Source organism: Gopherus evgoodei, chromosome 17, assembly GCF_007399415.2.
Source record: "Gopherus evgoodei ecotype Sinaloan lineage chromosome 17, rGopEvg1_v1.p, whole genome shotgun sequence".
NCBI classification, from domain to species: Eukaryota; Metazoa; Chordata; order Testudines; family Testudinidae; genus Gopherus; species Gopherus evgoodei.
Genome location: NC_044338.1, coordinates 5,619,926 through 5,642,987, shown reverse-complemented (window position 1 = coordinate 5,642,987; position 23,062 = coordinate 5,619,926). Strand labels below are relative to the sequence as shown.

Sequence of the window (23,062 nt, the reverse complement as noted above, 5' to 3'; positions counted from 1 at the left end):
GTTGAGGTGATCTGTGAGAACATTCTGCACCCCAGGAAGGTAATGGGTTTTGAGGGCTCTGCACCCTCAAAATGCAGAAGTTCCAAAGTTGTACCATCTCTTGACATAGAGGACTGGACCTTGTTCCGCCCTGTTTGTTGAGGTACAACATTGTAGTTGTGTTGTCCATCACCCAGACCTGAAGAGTTCTGTGTAGCTCAAAAGCTTGTCTCTTCTACCAACAGAAGTTGGTCCAATAAAAGGTACTGCCTCATTCACCTTGTCTTTATCACTAGTATCATCAGGCACTCGATAGAGGTGAGAAAAGTTTGCATGCTCTGTGTATGCCCCTTAAATCCAAGAAGTTTATATGGACAGCTGATTCTTTGATGAACCATATAGCTGGAAGAAGAGCAGTATAAAGTACCCCACAGCAGATGTTCTGCATATGGATGATAGAACTTGAGCAAGTAAATGAATCAGGATGTCCAGAGGGTGCTTGTTTGGTCAATACACACATCATCCACCAGCTCTGCATACACTATAAGTGAAGTCTAGCATGCTGAGTCACGTTAAGTTCAGGATGCCACATGCCCTAACTGCCTCAGACAAGATTTCTTATTGTCCTTGCATGAACTTGCAGACTGGTACACAAGTTTAGCATGGACTAGAACCTTTCCTAATGCAGGTAGGCTGTGGCAGTTGTAGAACTGATGACAGCCCAGTTAACTTGACAATAGTGCTTGGGTCTGAATCTCTTCCAGATATGCACCCATTGAAGTTGGCGGAACAGTGGTTATCACCGAGAGAATAATGTGTTGCAGCAAGACCCCAGTACCAATACGTACAGTAGCTTCCTGGCTGCCATATATTCCTGGGGAGTCAACTATACTGATAAAAGCAGCAGAGAGTCCTGTGGCACCTTATAGACTAACAGACGTATTGGAGCAGGAGCTTTCATTGGTGAATACCCACTTCTTCTGATTCATGCCACATATATATTCCGCCATACTGATAGCATCAATGCCCCAGTTACTGGCATACCTCATGCAATTAATCAATGGCACTGGTATCAGGGTCACCAGCACTGGAGTCATTGACCATACATTAGGTACCCACATCAATGGTACCAATGTGGTTGGCACCAGAGTTAAAGGTACCAGTGTTACATACATCAGCTCATATGGTACCAGGGAGCTGCACTCTGCAGCTCTCAATTTTAGCTCAGTACCAGACAGCTTATATTAATTTTATCAGCTGAAGTTTGGCAACTGGTGTCCCCGTGTATGCTCGAGGAGCCCTTCTCGGTTCTCAATGCGGTCTTGATCTCCACAGAGCTGGCAATTTGGGCCAGATATAACCTGTTATGGAGAATTATGTCTCTTTTCTCTGGAGGTTTTCAGGGGTCTTCTTCCTCTGTGAGTAGATGGAGGAGCCAGAGCACTACTGGTGGAGGAGTACTAAGCTTGCTCAGTTCCAGAATGGCCTGGATCAGAGGCAGGACAAATGGATTTTTCCCTGAGATACGCCCTTGGACATACCTCCTGAGGTTTTCGCATCTCCTTAGTAAAGGGCTTGCATACACATTTGTCCCTTATATGTCTTGCTCCTAGACAAATGAGGCATCTAGTATGCTCTTCATTAATGGCCACAACTGCCTCACAAAAAGGGCAGTTTTTAAAATATGGGGACTTTTATGCATAGCTGTTTCAGCACTGGGATACCACCACAGGAGTAAAAACAGGACTACTTTTATTTATCAGAGAGAAAACCAACCCCCTCCGTCCCCCAGGAAACACTAACAAGCTAATCTATCCACACTAAGACTAAGCTAACTACTCTAGGACTATTTAACAGAAAAGGGTGCTCACCAGCACTAGAAAGACAGTGATCTTGAGGCATCACTGAGAGCCACAGGAGAGGTTGAGGCAGCTCTGCCCTTTATGACCTCGGTTAGAGGTATGAGGACACATGTGCTGCCCCAATGGGAACTCCTGTCTACAAATCTCCAGCTCTAGTGCACTGGGAAAGCACACACTTGAAGTGGAATATATATATATGCACCAGCACTTGGAGAAAAAACACTGCTATAAGTTAGGTGAAATGTATTATTTCTGTATATTCTGCAAAATATATTCTGTATATTCTGTAAAATGCTGTATATTCTGCAGTAAATTGATTTATTTTAAAACTCACTTGGTTAGTTACACTAGCTGGTCTTTTGCCCAATTATTTTAAGCCTGAATGAATAAATGATGACACTCTACATCAGCTTGAAAACCTCTATTAGCTCTCATGTTGTGTGAAGGAGCACTTTTGTGTGTCTGAAGTGGAGGACCTTTTATGTTTTAATAAAGGAGAAAAATCACACTCTTCGAAAATGGTTTGGCACTCCTGGCTGGCAGGGAAAGCACATGAAAAGCAGTTGCTCTATGTTAACAAATTATCTCAGAATTACTGGCATTGGTACTTTCAAAAGTTCTTAACCTATCATATGCAGGTTTGTTTTTCAACATGATTATAGTAGTTGAATGATTTAAATAATGTTAACACTCTGTAAACGCTGGTATTTGAGAGAGAAAGAGAGAGAGAGAGAGAGAGAGAGAGAGAGAGAGAGAGAGAGAGAGAGAGATGGGCTTGAACCTAACCCTGGATCAGAATTTGGAAGGCTTCAGAATCAAAACTTGGATTCAGGTCTGGATATCACAGATACTCCTAGCTTTAGAATAGGCTGAACCACAACATGAATCCAAGCATCTTGATAGTTTGGAGGCTCCAGATATGAATACTTTCTTTTCTACTTGGACCAGTCTCTAAGTGTGATGTTATCTGATTAGAATATGACCATGCAAATCATTGTTGCTACCATGGTTATATAGTTGCAATGAATCTTATACAACATGAGTCAAGTATGGTGCAAATAGAAAGGGTTAAACGGTTCACAGGCTAAATGACCCAAGTCAACCTTTAGAGATGTGTTAGGAAAGTATGTGAATGGTAATTAGGGCCATTCCACGTTAGATAGGCTAGAACTTTGAAATGCAAACGTGTATTGTTAGAGAACTGGAGGTTATACTAATTGTATGTGTTTACTCATATCTTGTTAGATGTCAGCCATGTAAATAGACAGCTCCTGTCTATCTCTATAGCAATTGATTCAGAGATCAAAAGGGAATATTAACATTTAGATGAATGTTGGGTGAATTAGTGTCATTGTCTATAGGTCTCTTTAAAGTTTGCAATAAATTGAAAAATTGCCTTATGTTAATCCCTGTAGCTAGTTACTGGTGAAGCTTAGGAAACAGGTCTACTTCAAAGTCTCAATGATTGCCTATTGTTCACCTAAGGACTCTGAGCTGTCAAAAGAAGGCCTAGAACTGTATAAAAACCCTTGAGTCCTGATCCTTTTTTCATCTCAGGTCTGCTTGATGCTTCATGCAGGGAAGCTTAAGTCATAAGGCTGAGATCTCCAGTCCCACTTGGATTACCCTGAATATGGACGTCTATGGACTAATTCTGAAAGAATTCTTTGCAACTACAAAGCTTACCATCTCTACTATGAATCTGATCTCAAAACTATACTCATGTCTGTATGTATATTGATCTTTTAACCACTACTCTCTTTTCTTTTTTAATAAATTTTAGTTTAGTTAATAAGAATTGGCTGTAAGCCAATTTTAGGTAAGATCTGAAATATTCCTTAACCTGGTAGGTAACATGTCCGATCCTTTGGGATTGGTAGAACTTTCTTATATGATGAATAAGATTTACAGTAATCCTCATCATATTTGACTTGGGTATCTGGGTGGAGGCCTGAGGCTGGGTTGCTTTAAGGGAACTGTGTTTCTGGCTTCTGAGTAACCAGTAAGGTATTATAGAAGCTGTTTTGTGCTTGGGGATTGTTTGTCCCATTCTTTGCAGTTGATTCTAACTGAGTAACTACAGCGTGGCTCCCTATGATCCCGGTCACACTAAGTAAAAAGCATCAAATTAAATAAGTTTGCTTTTCCACTCATGTAATGCTGATGTGGATTTATTGTGGAAGATACGGACCTGGGAATTGGGAGGGCTGAATTAGAATTCCTTAAATCAGGCGTTGTGGGTATTGCTGGGTCCTCAGGATTTTGTCCAGAACTGTATACACAACAGGACAGCACCACACTACCATCCTCCCTACATTCAGTCATCAGCTTCCATAATGAAGAACTGAATACTTCCATCCTCCTTGTCACGCACAAATGCTTCCAAACCCATCAAGTCTGCTACCATATGAATTCTGTTCTAAGAAGAGTCTGCTCAAAGGGCTAGATCCTACAATCCTGACTCAGACAAAATTCCCATAATGTCAATGAAAGTTTTGCTGAATTAGGACTACAGAATCTATCCTTATATGAGTTTGATATTTCACTGAATCTGGATTTGAACCATAGCTCCAATTGAGAAAACCCTCATATATACCCATTATCTTGTTTTCTTTTCAAGTTTCCTGAGAGGAGGAAAAAATACTTGAAAGCCTGTTAGATACAAGGTAACATTTTAAATATAACATTTTAATCTTATTTCAGATCAATTAAGTATACTGAAAAATTTTAAAATACAATTTATAACTGAGAACAAAATAACCCACTATACTTTTATGACAAAAACAGATTTGTACATGTTCACATTATGCTGCTGTAGGCTCAAAGCTCCCATAACTCACTAACTAGTAGACTAGGTTGATTAGGACACTCATTAAAATATTTTTTAACAAAATGCTGGCCAAAAAGACAGAAAATCATTAGTCATTGTTTAGGATTTCTTAGTTGGCGCTTCACGTCATCAGCAAGAGCAGCTCCAAGTTTGTCTAAAACCTAAAGGAGAAATAAATTACAGTAAATATTCAGTTTGCAGTGTTGTTGTAGCTGTGTTGGTCCCACAATATTAGAGAGACTAGGTGGGTGAGTAATGTTTTTAATTGGATCAACTTTTGTAGGTGAATAGCTTCTCTCTTTCACCCACAAAAGTTGGTCCAATGAAAGATGTTACCTCACCCACCTTGTCTCAGTAAATATTTTAACATACTGTAATTCCAGAAATTCTTCACACTTTAATTCAGGCTAACTATTGACTTTTAATGCACCCTGCACTGTAGTATCTGGACATCACCTGAAGTTCTTTAAGGAGCAATCTTAATGTGGCTGATCCAGAGGTTTCATTTTATTTCAACATGTTGCCATGCAGAACAATCCCTGTCTTGGTTCCCAAGCTCATCTTTCTGCTGTTGGGCTAGAACGATCTGAGGCAGCAGACTGCTCATTCCCTGAGGCAATGCAAGCAATTTACGTTATTCCTTAGCAGAATCCTCTGTGTGACACATGGAGCAATACTGACAATCACCAAAGGCAGATGATTCCAGCCCACCTTAGTGGCATGGAACGTCATTGCAATAAGGGAATTCTGAGAGAGGGATGGGAAAGGAAAATAAATGGTGCAATCCCAGAGGGCCCACTTACTGTGTAAGGTATTGCAACACTGGGCCCTATACTATAAATAAAATTGAAGCTACTCAGATTATTTTAGTTCCCTATTTGTGGATTCAAAACTAAACAATGCATTTTGTTTGTAGGTGTATTTTCTTTTACATAGCAGGTTAAAATGGTGTGTGTGGGGGGAAAATCTGCGTTGATTCTGCTTTATAACTCAGAGCAAATAAAGATTTCAAGATGATTACTGTCAAGGATTCTTAGAGATTATGATAAAAAGGGGGAAGGGAAAGAATATAATAATTGAACAAAACTTTGAACCATATAAACACTATGACGGGAAGGAATGCTTTAGGGTTTACCTACAAGTAATGAAATTTTATTAAGCGAAGACAAGTTAAGGCTGAATATCAGAAAACCCATAAGAAATCAAAATACTCTGACAAATTTCTATTAAATTCTATTTCAGAATTATGAAATAATTATGGGACAAACTCAGATCTGGTGAATGTATGAATTTGGTCTGATGTTTATACTAGCATTCTGTTCAAATATGTCCACCTGTTCAGGTATTAATAACATCTCTTGTCCATGATATTAGTGAAACTAAAAGGTTACAGAACGCAAACAGTTTGGAAGATTGTAATCTTCCCCTTGCCGCATAATCTTCCCCTTGCCTCATTTTAGGGGGAGGGCAATTTCTGTTTTTGTGTAAACACACTGCCTTTAGAGAATTTACTGTGGGAAAGCTAGTGTCAACAGTTGAGTAACATTCTGATGCATGACTTTTGTCCTAACTTTCAAGGAGAATAAACTTCTTGACTATTTAACTGAAATATTCATTAGAATACTTACCTACTTGTATATTCAAAAATGACAGTTGTTGTTTTAATACCCCCCACACTAAGGAAAAAATGTCCATATAAGCAAAGCAATAGGAAAAAGGACAGATCAAAAATTGAAAAGATGACATCCACATGTATTTAAATCATTATTAATCATCATTATATGTATTGAAAACAAACATTTTACCTTATTCCATGGTTTTCCTGGTAATAATGTCTCTTGTAGGCTAGAATTTAACCAAGATACATCCAAAGTCTGATGGTTTATACATAATCTTATCCTTGCATGTCCAGATGTTCCTCCAAATTCATCCATTTCATGTGATACTTTTATCAGATATAGGTTTCCTTATGTGCTCGTCAGCTTTATGCAGAACTTAATTACATGATGCTGAAAAACCTTAGCCAGGGAAAATAGTTAACATATATGTTACAATCTAGCTAGAAATATTATTGAAGAAGGTTATTTCTTCTCCATGATGATATTTTTTCAATTCATCATTCCAGCAGCCATTTAAAACTTTTTATTCTGAACTAAATTAAATATTTCAATAGTAACAGAAATTACAGAGGAGCTGGGTGCACAGTGCTCAATCCATACTGAATTTCCACTAGAAGTCCTGTGTATGGAGCACCTACAAGATCAGACCAATAAAGACACAGAGTTCCTGCAGCATCACTAACTTACATTATCATCTTTGTACAATTTTAAAAATCATTTAATCTTTTGTCCAAATTCATGTTGAAGCAAATCCCCATTAAACTTCAACAGGAACTGGTCCATAGCTTCTAGAAGACTTCTCAGGATTTCGGATAATTCACCCCCCCCCCCAATCCATACTGCACAAGGCCCTGTGCAAAGTCCACACTGAAGGATGTGATTTTCACAAGTGTTGACCAGCCAAAACTCAGTGGGATCTGTGGGTGCTCAGCACTATTTAAAAGCAAGCCTTCGGCGCTTAAATGGGGCATAGTGTACTAAAAGACACTCTCATTCAGGTAAGAATGTTGTATAGACCATATCACTAAGTAATGGCAGATTAATGACAGAAGAATACATTAATATCTGTGTACACTGAGGTTGTAAAGTGTTTATATACATAAAAGTATCATTAGTACAATGAGTGCAATTTAAAATTCAGCATTTACTGTTCTGCACTAACAGCAGTACTATATATATTATTCTCAATTACCACAAGGAGATGTAAATGCTGAAGTTTTTAAATAGCACCCACTCTATTATTTTAATGACTCAGGCCCTGATCCTACAAAGATTAACACATGTGCTTAACTTTACACACTGTGTATCTCATTGAAGTCAATAGGACAATTCATTGTTTAAAGTTAAGTATGAATCAGAAGGATTGGGGCCTTAAGTAAGAGAAATGAGAGAGGAGCTACTGAATTAGGGTTCTGTCTTTAAGTTGTACTGAAATAATTAATTTAAAAGTTTTTATAACTTTTGTATAAAAAAAGTCCCCTTGGGCTGAAAACAGAGACTTTCTCAGATTCAAAAGCATTTTCTCTGTAATAGTTTTGCATATAAAACCTATACATTACATTTCTGTTATGGTGTACTTTTACCACTGAGAAACATTTATTTTTTAAACAGGGACTTGGGATTCAGGATCGATGTGTATTAATCACTGTAGGCCCCAGTCCTTCAGGGATGCATCACATGGATAAAGGGATGTGCCCACACAGGTCACTTTTCAAGATGCAAGCCTTAATTTCTGCTTTAATTGTCAGAGTGAGAAACAGTATTGCGTTCAGCTTACCAAGCGATCCAAATCGCTCAGGATCAGTGATCTGTCCTCTTTATTATTTACCATTCCCTCAATTTTTGTGTCATCTGCAATCTTTATCAGTGATAATTTTATGCTTTCTTCCAGGTCATTAATCAAAATGTTAAATAACGTAGGGCCAAGAACCAGTCCCTGAGGGACCCTACTAGAAACACAGCCATACTATGATGATTTCCCATTTACAAATACATGTTGAGACCTATCAGTTAGCCAACTTTTAATCCATTTAATGTGTGCCATGTTCATTTTATATCTATTTTTTTAAATCAAAATAGCATTAGGTACCAATTTAAATGCCTCTCTCTCTCTTTCAGATACTTATGTGGCCTCCACTACCATAGCATCTAAGCATTTTACAATCTAATGTTTTTATCCTCACAACACCCCTGTGAGACAGGGAAGTATTATCATCACCACTCAATTTACAGATGGGGAAATGAGGCACAGAAAGACAGACTAAGAGTTAGTCTACATATGAAAATAAATCTGTAATGTGAATTTAAAGCCGATTCCTGATTAACTCCATGTGCAGACGCTTTTATTCTGAAATAAGAGCATCCACACATGAAGTTAATCAAGAATACCTATTCCAGAATAACTCCCTGTGTACACAAGCATTAAGTGACTTGCCCAAGATCATACAGGAAGTCTGTGGCAGAGCTGGCAGTTGACTCCAGATCTGCTGAGCCCCAGGCTAGCACCCTAACCACTGAACCATCCTTCAAAGATCCAAATCACAAAAATCTGAACCCCATCACCACAGTACAAACCCCAGTAAATATTCAAACCTTTACAGAACTTCAAAGGAGAGTTTAACCCTATTAATAACAATACAAAATCATAATACTCTGCGCATATAGTGCTCTGATTCAAAGCACCGGACAAACATTAATTTCCCCCTCCGAAGGTATCGCCACATTTTACAGAGACAACTGAAGCACGTAGGGGTGAAGTGATGCCCAAATTCAGGCCGTGGCAGAACCTGGATGAGAAATCAGGACTCCTGCTTCTCGGCTGCGTTCTTAGCCCAGCCCTTCCTCCCTCCCAACAGCCAGGGAATCTGAGTCATAACTCCCCAGCTTCGCGCCTACCATCTGCCCCCTCATCCCTGGCCGGCCACGGCCACCCTCATAGGGCACCTACCAGCTGCATCAAAGTCCACCCCCGCACCTTCAACTCACTAGCAGCTGCGGCCAGCCGCCGCCTAACCCCAGCTCCTGGCTCTCCCCTCGGCCCGCTCTTGGCAGCCCCTCCTCACCCCCGAGCCCCACCGCTCACGCCCCGGCCCCTCACGGCTCTCCAAGGGCTCCCCTCACAACTCCTCCCCAGCCCCCGCGACTCTTGTTGCCATGGTAACAAACCGCTCCGGGCCTTCCTCCAGCTCCTCCTCTTCCCACCGCCGGTAGTTGCTGCTGCTTCTTCCCCCGCCCCCAGTTTAGCCCAGGCGTCAGCGATGGAGGCCCTGGGAGGCCGCGGCCCGGGCAGCAGGGCTGGGCACGGAGCCCCGGCCGCGTTATGAGCGGTAAGGCTGCGGGGCCGGGCGGATTTGCCCCTCTGGCTCCGCCCCTTACCGGCGCTGCGGCGGATCGGCCCTGTTTCTGTCCTCGGGCCGTGTAAACGGGGGTTGGGCCCTCGCTGTCTAGTGCCGGGGGGGAGTGGAAAGGGGAGGGTGTTGCCTCTCACAGTTCAATGGGGGGGATTAGTCCCCCACCCTCCGTGCAAATGGAAGGGGGGGGCATTTGCCTCATCTCTGCCTGCCCTCTCTCCCCCTGCCCCCTTGCTAGGGGAGGAAGGGGAATTAGCCCCTTACTGTCTGCCCCTCTCCCGTCCCTGGGGGGAGATGAAAGGGGGTATTTACCTCTCACTGACTGGTGCTGCCCACCCACGTTCACCTAGTTTGGCACAGGAGGGTGTGTAAGTCACCCCCTCTCCGTCCCTGCTGGGCAGGGAAAGCGGGGATTGGTGCTCCTCTGGGTGCTCGTTTGTTCAGGACAATAGTTACCTGGCATCAGAGTCTTTGCCTGGGGAAGAACTCAGCCCTGGTGCCATCCCAGAGCAGCAGGGTGACATTCTGATGGGAGTGTGTCAGGTCAGGATGCTGGGCTGGGTCATCACCACACTGTGACAGATAGATGTTTTGCAGGCTAGACCGGTGACTTTAGAACCTGTTTGCAGGACACCATTTCTGATAAACCTAGGAGCATCCCATAAACTCAGGCCGGGGTAGGAGGATCCGACATATTGAAAAAGTAAAATTAAAGGGAATTTTTAAAAAATATGTTTTGGTCAGTGTTCAGAGAGTAGATTTAAGATCTATTAATTAAAATACAAAATGTTTGCTAATATATATATGTAACGTTAGGGTGCCTATTAAATACTTAAATTAGAAAGTGAAAAGAATTCTCATAGTAACTCAGCCATATTATGCATTCTGTGTGTTTTATAGTATGATTTAATAATAAATGCAGTTATTTTTAAAGTTATCTAAACAGATAAACTGCCATGGGCTGATTCTGCAAAGCCTTACTACTAAATTTAGTGCTCTATTAAAACAATGGAATTAATTACAATATAGGAACTACTTTGTCCTGGTAGTTTTTGCAGGAGCAGGTCAGAAACCACCAAATCAAGAATGCTAATTACATTGATCTGTTTTAGCAACATAAATATTAAAGGCCTGATCCTGCAAACCCACACATGAGAAACTTTATTCATACACTCAGTGGTCTTGTTGACTTCAGCTCATTGGATTACTCACACACACACTAAGGACAGTACATGAGTTTTTGCAAGACTGAGGCCTACAATACGATCGTAGGACAACAGATAATGTATCCATAATAGCTCTGAATGTTTGTGAGAAGTTTTACTGTGCGTGGAGTTTTTCTTAAATGCTAATAACCCAATTGTTTTTTTACAAATTAGCAGAATCTGGTTTTGTTTCAAATGTTAAGTCTTTGCTAATGTAGATATGTGCACAAATAGCATATTGAGGTTTTCTTGCAATTCAGATTGTACGTTTTTCATGCTTGCATAACTGAAAAATAGGTCAATAGATTTTACTCAAACTTCCCTACATGTCCAACAAAAGAAACATTTTTGAGAAAATGGTGAGCAACTGAAAAGGGTTTATAATGAAAATCCCAACTAAACCACAATGGTAGTGTTTGCTACCAGATAAATACTGTAAAAATGCTTTGCACTTCTGTGCTATCTTAATCCAGTAATCTCAAAACACTTTCCAAAGAATATCTAATGAAACAATACACCATTCTTGGGACATATATAAGAACTATTATACCCATTTGACAGATGGGGAGACTGAGGCACAGAAGTGAAATGAATTGCCAAGGGACACAGTGAGTAAATGACAGCACTGGGAATAAAACCCAGATCTCTTGCTCTAACCATTAGACCACTCTTTACTGTCTGCAATTTCCTTTGAAGCTAGATTCTCTACCAACCCTAACCCAGCCCCACATATTAGCTTTTTATTTCCTGCTTTCTTCTCCCTCCCAGGATTATATTGCCTATGCAAAGGCCCCATAGGGTGCAAGGTCTTCCCAGTGCCTTTTAAAAAGTGGATTAACCTGGTTCCACTCACTTCCCCAGACAGGATAATCTCGTCTGGTAATCCCATAATGGCACTCAGTTCTCAGTACTCACTGGATTTTGATTAGATTTGTCTGTGTCTAAATATATGCCATTTTATGGATGCTTAATTGTGCAGTTCCCATCCCCCACCTTCATTTCCTTCTATAATCTCATGATGGTTCCCAGCCTTTTTCTGTAAACTTGTATATCATGTTAAAATTTCTGCTGCACAAGCTAGTGCCTGTCTCCTCCTATTCAGCTGGGTGCTCTCTAATTTTCAGTGTAGCTTTGGCTGTTCCAGACTGTATGTTTGGCAGCCCATTGAGGGTTACAGTATACATCACTGAATGATCATCAGGATGGCCAAAAGGCTGTGCATTTCAGAGAGACATTTCTATTTTCCTAACTTAACGGAACACTGCTCCTTTAAACATGGCTTTTTCCTCTCCTTTAGGAGACATAGCAGTGAGACAAAAGAATCTGGACCAGGGAGAGATCAATTCAACGCCATGCAATCAAATTGCAGTCATCTCCACAGTGCCTCAGGAAGTGGTGATGTTCCCTCGTCCTCTCAGAGTGCCCATATAGCAGGGCTGCCACGAGAAGGCTCTTGCCACCGTAGTGGAGATGTTCACATCCAGCTAAGCTCTGCCTTGGGAGAAGCTGGGGAAAACCACAGTTTCAGGCACATACGGTCAGGTTCCCAGGGCCGTTCACATGGCCACTCCCACAGTGAAGCGAGGGGGCCTGAAGATTCCACCTTAGATTCAGAGGAACAGAGTGGAAGCTCCATCTCTGAGCTCAGATATCTCTTCCAGTGGCTGCACAGAAGTCTTCCATACATCTTGATTCTGTGTATCAAACTGACCATGCAGCATATAATCGGTAGAGTATAACACAGTACGGTATGAGGGAACCAGCCCTTTTTTCCTGCATTCAATCCTGCTTATGAGCGTGCCTGAAGTATAATTTGATTTACTTTTAGCTTTATTTTAATTTGATTTCTTCACTGGAAGGATAAATTTCCTAAAAAAGATTTCAATCACTTATCTGTTTTTCTTTTGTTAGCATATACAATGTAGCTTAATTATTTTAGCTTGATTGCCTGAGCTGTTAAAATTGTATTATGTTATTGCAAGTACTTGCTAGAAGTGCACTTATTTTATTTTAATCCAGTTTCTTATTTTCCTCCATATAACTGACCCATTTTTCCTAATAGGCATTTCTCTTGGAATTGGGCTGCTAACAACTTTTATGTATGCAAACAAAAGCATTGTAAATCAGGTTTTTCTAAGAGTAAGTATTGCCTGTTGCAATGAAGTTGAAGTGTTTTTACATTAACTATTACTCAAGACTTTCCATGCATCAGTTTTTGAGAGAAATGTGAAATGATCTTATATTAATTTAGTAAACAAATCAGATAAATATCATAGGATTTTTGAGATGTAAATGTTTTAGCTATCAATAAAATTTACACACTTCTAAGCCTGACTTAGCACTTGTCAGAGAAGCATACTTTGCAAATTTAAAATAAAATATTGGTACAATCTCTTTTTCTGACTTTCCGTATGAAAATGCCTGACAATGCTTCTGCCGTTATGAGAGACAAATTCTTAGCTGTATTCTAAAAACTGTTAAGACTGCCATTTCATATGCAGAGTATCTGTTATGAGGGCACAGGGGTTATTGAGAATTTTGTTACTTAGAAAAGCATTTGAGTATATATATAAACATTAGACATATAAAAAACATTTAACAAAAAACAAAAACATTTCCTGAAGAAGTGTTACTGCTTGGGTGTTCACCCCATAAAAGTGCATGGAGATCTGTGTGAGCACAATGATCTGCCCCTGCACTTCTTCTTCCTGGTCTAAAGTAACATAGCAGCATCTTGTACTAGTGACTGTGTTCAAATACTGCATTTCTAGTTTTATTGCATGTGAAATAAATTAACTTGAGACTTAAAAAAAAATCAAAGTAACAGACAACTATTACATTTTTAATGTGTATCTTACAGGAAAGGTGCTCCAAGTTTCAATGTGCTTGGGTTCTGATATTCCTAACCGGGTCATCTCTCCTCTTGTATTATACCTTTCACTCTCAGTCACTTTATTACAGGTAATTAGCAGAACATCTATGTTATATTAGTCTATGTTATATTTTTAAATGAAATGTCATTTCTTGTGAAAACCTCATCTTTGCTCCTAGCTTTTTTTTTTTTTTTTTTTAAGAGAATCAAGAAGTTGGCTTCTCTTAACAGTCCCGCAAAGCCTTACTGCAAAACACTCATGGGAAGAAGGGTCTGCAAGATTAGGCCCTATGTCTGGGTTCAGTGGCACAGCTTGGGCTTGATTCTCAGCCCTGTTACCCCTTGGTGTGGGAGTACTGGGGATACAGTGACATGAGTTTCTAGCAGGGCAAGGTGTCTAAGTTTCTTCTCTCACTAGTTTACAGCCACCCTGCTAACTAAGGGGCAACATTGGCAGAATGGGAAAGGGAGCAAGTACCTGTGTGGCAGAATGAAGGTTACAATGCAGATGTAAAGTGGATTCAAAATGGGGAGCTCTTCATGGATGAGAAAAGATCTCTTTCCCACTCCTTCTGGAGGAAAACATTACACTGTCTAAACATGCTTTTTTTTTTTAAAAAAAAAAAGTACCATTTTAAATGAAACCGTACAGTAATATCCATTCATGGTGTATACCTCTGGAGAGTGTACCCTTGTAATTTTAGATATTTCTTTTTGTAGCTTAATCTTTTTAAAACCTACTGTGGATTTTATGAACTTCTGGGAAGTACTTTGGATCGTCGCAATCACAGACTTTATTCTGAAATTCCTCTTCATGGGCTTCAAATGCTTTATTCTCTTGGTGCCTTCTTTTATGATGTCTTGTAAATCCAAGGTAAGAAAATAATCTATACTTAGCTTCAGCATGAAGTTCCTTTTACAGTACAATGACTCAGTCATGAATTCCACCTGGAGGAACATTTTTCTTATTTAAAGCTCTGCGTGTTATCTGTTGATGCAGGGGAAAGGAAAAACCATTGTCAACTATTTTTTTGAGTATGGTCTTTCAGCTACTTGTGCACCAGTTTTATAGTAATTTAATCTAGACCGCATTTCCCTAGTTTGGTTATGAGAATGTCATGTGAGACTGCATCAAAAGCCTTACTAAAATCAAGTTATGTCCCACCTACTGCTGTCACCTAACCACCAGGCCCAGTAACGCTTTTAAAGAAAGAGATTAGGTTGGTTTGGCATGATTTGTTCTTGACAAATTCATGAATGGTTATTCCTTATTGTATTGTCCTCTAGGTGCTTATAAATTGATTGCAAAACTGTTTTAAAAGGGAGGGAGCTTTTAAAGAATACAGAGTAACTTGTGGGGGAGGTAAATGGAGTTCTGATTAACACGTGGTTGTAAAACGAAAGGCCTTTTCTTACCCTTCATTTTTCTCAGCATTATATATGCAGACAATTTTTAACAGAAAATTGATCTTTGTTTGGATTTTTCCTGTAACTTTTTCCCTTTTTTAATGCTTATGAAAGCAAGACTGAAAACACTGGTAAGTAGATAGGCACTTGGCAAAGGCACCCCTATTGTGATCTTATGTACCTTGGTTTTTCGGGCCTTCTCTTGAGCAGAACCTGCTAGTTGTACAGTTGTTTTATGATAGTTGACAAATGTCAACTAGCGACTTGCCAAAGATCGTCGGTTTTGTTGTTTGTCTTGACACCTAAAGTTGGTGAAGTGTGTAACCCATGATAAAACATCTTTTTAAAAATCATGAGGTTGGCCCCATTTTTAAGGAGTTTAATGTAACACCATGCAGTTTTGTAACTCATACATGTATGGGATTTTAATGACTCAAGTTTCCAAACAGTATTTCAGATCTGTTGAGACACTAGTTAAGATATAATGAGGGATAAATATTAAAAAGAGAGTACATGTATAGAAAAGATGCTTTAACTTTAAATTATCTGTGTTTTAAATGTATTTTTACATATTCCTCTTGATGTTCCTAGGGCTACTGGTATATGCTGTTAGAAGAATTCTGCCAGTATTACCGTACATTTGTCCCCATACCAATTTGGTTTCGTTATCTTATTGGCTATAGGGAGCTGGACAGTGTACTGGGGCGGAGTCTTGGAGTATTGCTGGGTCTGTTCTATTTCATCCTAAAAGTATGTAAACATTATCCTTCCTCTCTATTTTAATGTATTAAGATGATACTGTAGTAATTACCATAGAAGAGATGTAGACATACAAATGAATTTATTCTGAAATATTCCCCAGAGTTTGAGCTGACTTGCTGGTTTAATACAGCCTTCCAAAATCAATATAAAAATTTGCTAGGTCAGGCACTAAATCTGTTCACCCTCCCTTTGAAGGATGATTAGAAAACTAATGATGTTTTACGCAGTCCAAAAATTGCTTGCCACAGCTGAGTGTGAGAGTAGGAGTTCTGTCTGAACTAGTTGTTAATGCCAGGATGGCTACATATGTTTTGTGTCCTTCAAGCTAAGATCCACTGGGTTGCTATCACTGTTTGAAATTCAGAACTTGAACTCTCCCTTTAACACAGCAATCAGTAGTGCATTCTCCGGGTGGCGGGCCTGACCCTCTGTTACCTGCTGCATCTGGGAGATCTGCCAGAGCCCGAGTTTGGCAAACTTCATGGCACGATTGTGCATTTGAGTGGCCTTTTTAATAATAGGGAATCAGGTTGGTGGGTTTTTGGGGTTTTTTTGGTTAATTAGAGACTTCTGTTATTCTGTTTGTTTTTTTGTAATTTTGCTGTAGAATGCCTATGTGCCTTTGTACTGCCAATATACATTTCTAAATAAAATGGTTACATCAAATTTAGGTTGCTTTTGTCAAACTCATAAGTGGCTTCCAAAGTAAGACCAAACTTGAACTAGAGTGGAAAAAAAAATATTAAGAACTCGTGGACAGAATGCGGAGTAATGCACCAAATAAGTCTTAACTGTTACTGTAGACTTCTTGTAGGTAGTATGTAAACAAATTGCCAAGGGAGACAGGCAGAATTCCAGTTAACGAAACCATCTCCTTTTGGAAAATCTTGCATTATGTAAAATTGTTGCTTTGGGCTTCCATTCCACTATTTTAACTTGTCAGCTTAATATGTTTCTCCTCAACATGGCTTAAAACCTCCCCATCACAAAGGGAAGTTGGGTATCAACTCCCATTGACTTTCAGTGTAGTCGGGTACCTAACTCCCTTTTGTCCCTTTGACACTATCCCACTCTGTGCTTATCCGAGGCATATCCACAACTATCTTGGTTTGGTACAATTTATAGATAACACAGCAGCTGTGTTCTATTGTCTACTATACACATGCAAAATTAAAAGATCATTATGTTAAAAAAAATTGATTTGCAAAGTTAAGTACTCACAAGTTAGGTAATGCTAGATATAAAGTTGCCTGTGCCACCTTAATTTGGCCCCCTTGTGTGTATGCACTATGATACAGTCTAATAACATAATTGCTTACTATTTTTTTCCAGTGAGGACAGACTCTTCTGAGATATTAGCTCCAAAACATGGGGGTGCGAGAGCATCTGAAAGAAAAGGTTACCAGAATTTTTGTAACATGGGCAAAACAATATATTTTACTCTAATCTCATTTTTGGAACAGCGCAACCATTTTGGCTGAAATTTTGCACAAGCGTTCAGCCTGAGGCAGACACCCAGCATGGAAAATTTCAGACTTAACAGTTAAAATTTGGCAAAGTTTATAAGCAACTGGAAGCATGATTTTAAAAAGGGGAAGTGTTGGGCAACTCAGTAATAAGGAGAGCTACCTAGTCCCACCTACAATTGTTTCATTGCCAGACTAGAAGTAAAACGCTGAAGGCCAAGTGTGCAAAGCATTGCACAGAATTTTAGCACTGAGGCTCTTCACTTCAAAATCTGCACAAAGTTTGAAAATCTAGTTCTTGGAAATAATTATTAAGCATAAGTTTGTTTTTCTTTTCTCAATTTCAGCTTTTGAGCCTTTTTGGACATCTGAGAAACTTTAGACAGGTTTTGCGGATATTTTGTACACGACCAGTGAGTATTGGATTCTCTGTAACAACAAAATGACAAATGTGGCTTCTACAAAAATGATTCTTCTTGAAGATAGCTTTTCCCTGTGTACTAGTTGATCACATTATGTTCTTTTAGTTACATGGAGTTCAAATTTCAAAGTAATCCCACTGTTTGTTCCCTTCTTACAGTTTCTTGCACTGTAAAATTTAATTTCTCAGCTTCACGATCATGGGCCGACCTGAAGTCACTTTAAAAAAGTGATCAGTTTTTTATTGTGTAAGCAGCATCTTGAGGTCAACTATTTGAATACCATGTAAATAAAGTATGATATAAAGAATATATTTTAAAGATGGGCAAAATATTTGTTTGACTCACATCTGCAACAAAGTAGCAAACCTTTACCCATTGGCAACTAATTGAAATATACAAGAGTAAGACCCAGATTTTGGCAAAATAAATGAAGAATAAACAGATATTCCATTCAAAATAAAAAAGGATTATTTTTCTAGAATAGTGGGTGGTTGATAAAATGTATTGTAATTTAATCTAGAGCCTGCTGTGCATGTACCAGAATATATAGGAGTATTTTTGACATTTAATTAGATGAATACTAAAATATCTTACGCTGTCTGTGTAAGCAATACTCTCTTAACAGTAAGTGATGTGTTTTCATACTGGTCAAAGTGTAACAGCCCGTGACAGAACTTTGCTGCAGAAAGGCCACTATTGTAGCAAATTACTTTTGAAGTCCCCACATAGTGTGCTCAGTAGATTATACTGAAATACCACGTTGCCCTGGAGCATGTATGTGTCAATGTAGCATCCTAAGGATTGAAACACTTAACATCCTGTTGCCCCAGGGATTTAATTGTTTCCCCTCTAACCACATCCTTTCAGTCTTCCTTATCTTTTTCTGGATCTTAACATGTGCTGCAAAATCTCTTTTTTAACAGCGCTATGGAGTGACAGCTAGCAAGAGACAGTGTTCTGAAGCAGATGATATTTGTTCAATATGCCAAGCTGAATTTCAAAAGCCTATTCTTCTCATCTGCCAGGTAAGAGATTTTTGAATTGGAGAATCACAGTGTGGGAGGCTCTGGTTCTGAAACTTTGTGAATCAAGCTGATGGTGACAGTGTCAGTTGGATAATAGCAACAGCTTTATGGAAAAACTTGTAGATGCTTGTGAATGGGAAACTCCCTTTTGCTGGAAGAGTACTGTAAGTCTTGCTAGCTTGCGTGTATTTGCCTGTAACTTTTATTTTAAATGTTTGAAATATTATATGCTAAAGACAGCAGCTGTTAGTACTATATTGTATGGGACCAGTTGTTTAATACTAGCAAGTATTCAACAAGGGATTGGACACTTAGATGGATAAAAGAATATACAGCGTTGATGCTAACAAATTTTGGAAGAGTTTAAATTGCATGCTTCAAAGACTAAAGAAATATCTAACTACTATGGATTAGGTGGCTTTTTTGCACCTTCCCCTAAAGCATCTAGTGCTGACTGCAATCAGAGACAACATACTGGACTAGATGGACCATGAGTCTGATTTAATATGGCAATTCCTATGTTTCTTAGGAGATTTGAAGACCCTATTTTTGAAGACAGATTTGGGGTAGAAAAAGCTATCAACTTGTTCTCACTTGACTGTGCTATACTGCTGATGCTTTGCAGTGGCTTTTGTTTGTTTTTTAAATAAATATAGTAGTTGCTGTTGTTACAGGTAGGGTTGGTAGCACTGTCTATGGTTAAGGTTGCCCAACATTTCCCATTATATGACCCTGTTTTCATTTGCTTTTATCTTGAAAAACTTGGAAAATTTCATCCCAAATAGTTCATGTTGGGTGTCTGCTTCAGACTGATTTTTGTTTGTTTTTGAAAATTTCAGCCAAAATAGTCCAGTCACTTCTGAAAATGAGGCTAGGAAAAAATATATTTGTTAAAAAAAAATTCCAGTGAATTTTTCTTTTAGCGGCTGTCTAGCTCCTTGTGCTTTGGAGCAGAAACTCTAAACGCGTCAAGGGGTTGCCTTTGTGACAGGGATGAACATGTTGCACTCCCTGTGAAAATCTGCCCAGGGCACAGGAGGACTTTTTCCTGAAATTGCAACTCGGGGCTGCTGTAGCCAGGGCTGTGTCTGGGCACCAGAATTGAGTGCAGGGAGCCTGTCTTTCCTGTGCTCTCAGTGACCACCCCCCCCACCCCACCCCACTTCTCAGTCCAGGCAGCATGGAGAATGAAACCACCTAGTTTTAATGCAAGGGGGGGATAAGAGCTTGACCTGCAAGGGGAGTAGATTGGCACAAGGAGCATAGGGGTGGTGAAGAGAGGAGAACGGTGTCAGGGGAGGATAGATTGGGACTGGAGGTTAGCAGGGGGGAGACTGGAACTGAACCAGTGGGACCAGGAGAAAGAGGAGAGGGAGAGACAAATCTGAGGATCTAGAGTATGTGAGTCAGAACTGGGACTGTTTGAGCCAAGAGACTGGGCCAAGGAGTGGAGGGACACTAAGAGCGGGACTGGGAGGTAGTGGGGATGAGTAATGTGTATGCAGGGAGACACAGATTAGATTAGGAACTAGGATAAGGAGGAGCTGGGAATGGCTGGGGAAGGAGAGTGGGACTAGGGTGAAAAGCCTGAGAAGAGGAGTCTAGGACTGCAAGCACAGAACTGGGTGAGGAGCCAGTAGTGAGGAATAAACAGACGCAGGGACCAAGAGGAGCAGATAGGTCAGAAGGGGCCACACTTGGTGGGGAAATGGGCCAAAATTTGTGCCCACTAAGGGACACACTCCTCCAAAGCCAGGAATGGAACCCAGGAGTCACCGTTGCTACATGAGGAAATTTGGGTGGTTTTTTTTTTTTCCAGATTGCTTTTTTAAGTAACACACCAGAAAAATTCTATGTTAAAAGCATACTATTAATGTTACAAAGTCAAAGGTTCACTGCTCGGAAATGCCACAACATCTGTGCAACCTTGATGTGACTCCCCCCCTCCCCCCTTGTGTGTAAGCACTGTGGTATTGTTTAATTATGAGATCACATACTATTTTTTTCCCACAGAACCTCTTGCCTCATTGAGTGCACAGGATGCACCTGTTCTGGGGATGAATTAGGATTATGTAGTTTAAAAAACAAAACAAAACGTATCTGTAGGATTCTGCATCACTTGTTGCAGAAGTTGGAAGGTGCGTAGCGATTGCAGCAGGGGATTGCAGGAATAGAAACAATGGGCTCATGGGTAAAACAGTTAACTTCTGCCCTTAAGAATTTGATTTTGTCCCTGTCTTTGCCCCAGAGCTTTGCTTTGAACATACTAAGCGCTGTATAATGCGAAGGACTCTTAAAAATCAGGTCTTGCTTGTCTCAAATTGGTCACCCCAAATTAGTGGATACCTCATACCTTAATACCTCTGTGATGTAGAAAAGCCCATAAGAAAATTAATAATTGTTTTCAGAGCAAAGTCCAAATAGTGCGCAGGAAATAAGGCATAGGGCCACTAATCAAACAAGAAAACAAAATATTGAATGGCTGCTCATTAAGTGATCACCCATCTATTCCATGCACTGCATGAGACAAGGGTCCTCTGCAAAAAATAGGATATGATCATGTGATTAAATATTATCATAATACTTACGCATTGAGGGGCTGAATCAGCATTGCACAGGTAACCTTACTTCTGGCATTTCCTAAGATCTGAGTGCTTGAGTCTGCAATTTTAATATTTTTAGCTTGGTTTTATATGCAATTATATAAGTAGAATAGTTTAGCAGAACCATTAATTATTAGAAGAGTAACTAGATTTTTAATATTCTAAATGGATTTGAAAAACAGTTTGTAATAAATATTAGATCTTTTGTGCTCTTGCCACTAAAAAATGTCAAGTACTTGTCATTCTTTTCATTACAGCACATATTTTGTGAAGAATGCATCTCTTTATGGTTCAATAGAGAGAAAACATGTCCACTCTGCAGAACTGTTATTTCAGACCATGTTAACAAATGGAAGGATGGAGCCACTTCTATGCACCTACAGATTTATTAAAACATGTCATACTTTTACTTTTTTTACAGAGTACATTCATTTGAATTAATGTTTTGCAGTTTAATGTGGATGGTAAAGGGACTGTGTTTAAGATTAGCAAAGGCCTATCTAAGACCCTCAAGTACTTCTATCAAATGTTCTAAAATTTGAGTTTATTAAAACATAGCATAAATTGAAAACTGCCTTTTCATAGATTAAAAAAGTCTTAAATTTTAGAATTAATGTTCAAAATCCAACATTGATTTTTTTCATAATACTTCAGAGAAATGGTCAAATATTTGAAAATGCTGCACAGTTAGTTATAGTAACTGCTTCCCTCATTGTTTTAAATTAACATCTACATAGTTTGCAGTGTTCTGAATTATAGTACATTGCATTTATTCTTGTATGACTTTACCACACACAGCAGCTAGAGATGCGGGCTATGATCTTGGGATGCTGAGCACCGACAACTCCTATGGACTTGAGTGGGAGTTGCAGAGCTACTCATCACACTCAAAGAGTAGGCCCTTTAATGCTGAACCTGATAGTTCAGAGAAATGAGCCCTCTTTTCTCACATGTTAGACCTATGTCATTAACTGTTTTTCATTACATTTGAGGAAAATCATAAGAATTTCCCCCACATAGGTCCACTGCAGATCTATAGGAATCTTTCTCCATCTTATGCTTATCATATAAATTACCCAGCCACTGCTGGAAGTTTTTTACTTTATAAAGTTTGTATTTTCAAAACAAATCTTTAATACTATATTTTTGTCAAATATTGGGTAACCAAATTTTCTTAAAGGGGAGAATCTATTTTATATTATATATACAAAATGTGTAGTGTGCATAGAACGTAGAGAATAAATGCAGTTTGAATTCTTTTGGCTGGTGCATGTTCTGTAAGCATACAGGATTTGTTACTGTTCCATCGATAACAGCAACTTTTAAATATGTGCAACACATGAAAGATCTCAACTGAACACTTAAAGAAATTGCCAATTTGAGAAGTGCTTGGTTTCTTTGTTTGCAAGAGGATGTGCTCCTATCTTAGGGTATGTCTACACTACAGAATTAGGTTGATTTTATTTAAGTCAACATTGAGCCTCCGATTTAAGCAAGTCGATTCTGCATGTGCCCACTAGCAGGGCTTGCATTGACTCACAGAGTGCTGCACTCTGGGTAGCTATCCCACAGTGCATGGAGCCAACTGGAACATTGGGTTGGGCTTGCAATGCCTCATGGGACCAAAACATTTGCACAGGTGGTTATGGGAAATTGGCAT

At 39.5% G+C, this 23,062-nt stretch overlaps 2 protein-coding genes across 7 annotated transcripts in view; one reads left to right on the top strand and one right to left on the bottom strand.

Annotated features, from left to right (window-relative positions):
- Positions 1 to 10,396, bottom strand: part of LOC115636428 — a 40,655-nt gene extending 30,259 nt beyond the window's left edge. The window contains exons 1-3 of one of the 5 annotated variants that reach the window (XR_003996934.1): positions 10,097 to 10,396; positions 6,477 to 6,689; positions 4,509 to 4,832 (exon numbers count right to left, since the gene is read on the bottom strand). The gene's annotated coding sequence lies outside the window, so the exon portion shown is untranslated. Of the gene's footprint in view, positions 1 to 4,508; positions 4,833 to 6,476; positions 6,690 to 9,275; positions 9,370 to 9,455; positions 9,497 to 9,665; positions 9,717 to 10,096 lie in introns of those variants that run through there. The other 4 variants (XR_003996935.1, XR_003996932.1, XR_003996933.1 and 1 more) reach the window with 4 other exon arrangements.
- On the top strand, positions 9,514 to 22,661 carry RNFT1 (ring finger protein, transmembrane 1). 2 transcript variants are annotated; one of them, XM_030536495.1, is made up of 10 exons: positions 9,514 to 9,616; positions 11,407 to 11,453; positions 12,143 to 12,573; positions 12,908 to 12,984; positions 13,706 to 13,806; positions 14,438 to 14,591; positions 15,716 to 15,874; positions 17,700 to 17,765; positions 18,698 to 18,799; positions 21,660 to 22,661. In XM_030536495.1, exons 2-10 carry the CDS (start codon positions 11,407 to 11,409, stop codon positions 21,792 to 21,794), a joined length of 1,272 nt encoding a protein of 423 aa, XP_030392355.1. In that variant the 5' UTR covers positions 9,514 to 9,616; the 3' UTR covers positions 21,795 to 22,661. The 2 variants fall into 2 exon arrangements, with proteins under 2 accessions (XP_030392355.1, XP_030392356.1); XM_030536496.1 differs by lacking the exon at positions 11,407 to 11,453.
- The last annotated feature ends 401 nt before the right edge of the window (positions 22,662 to 23,062 follow it).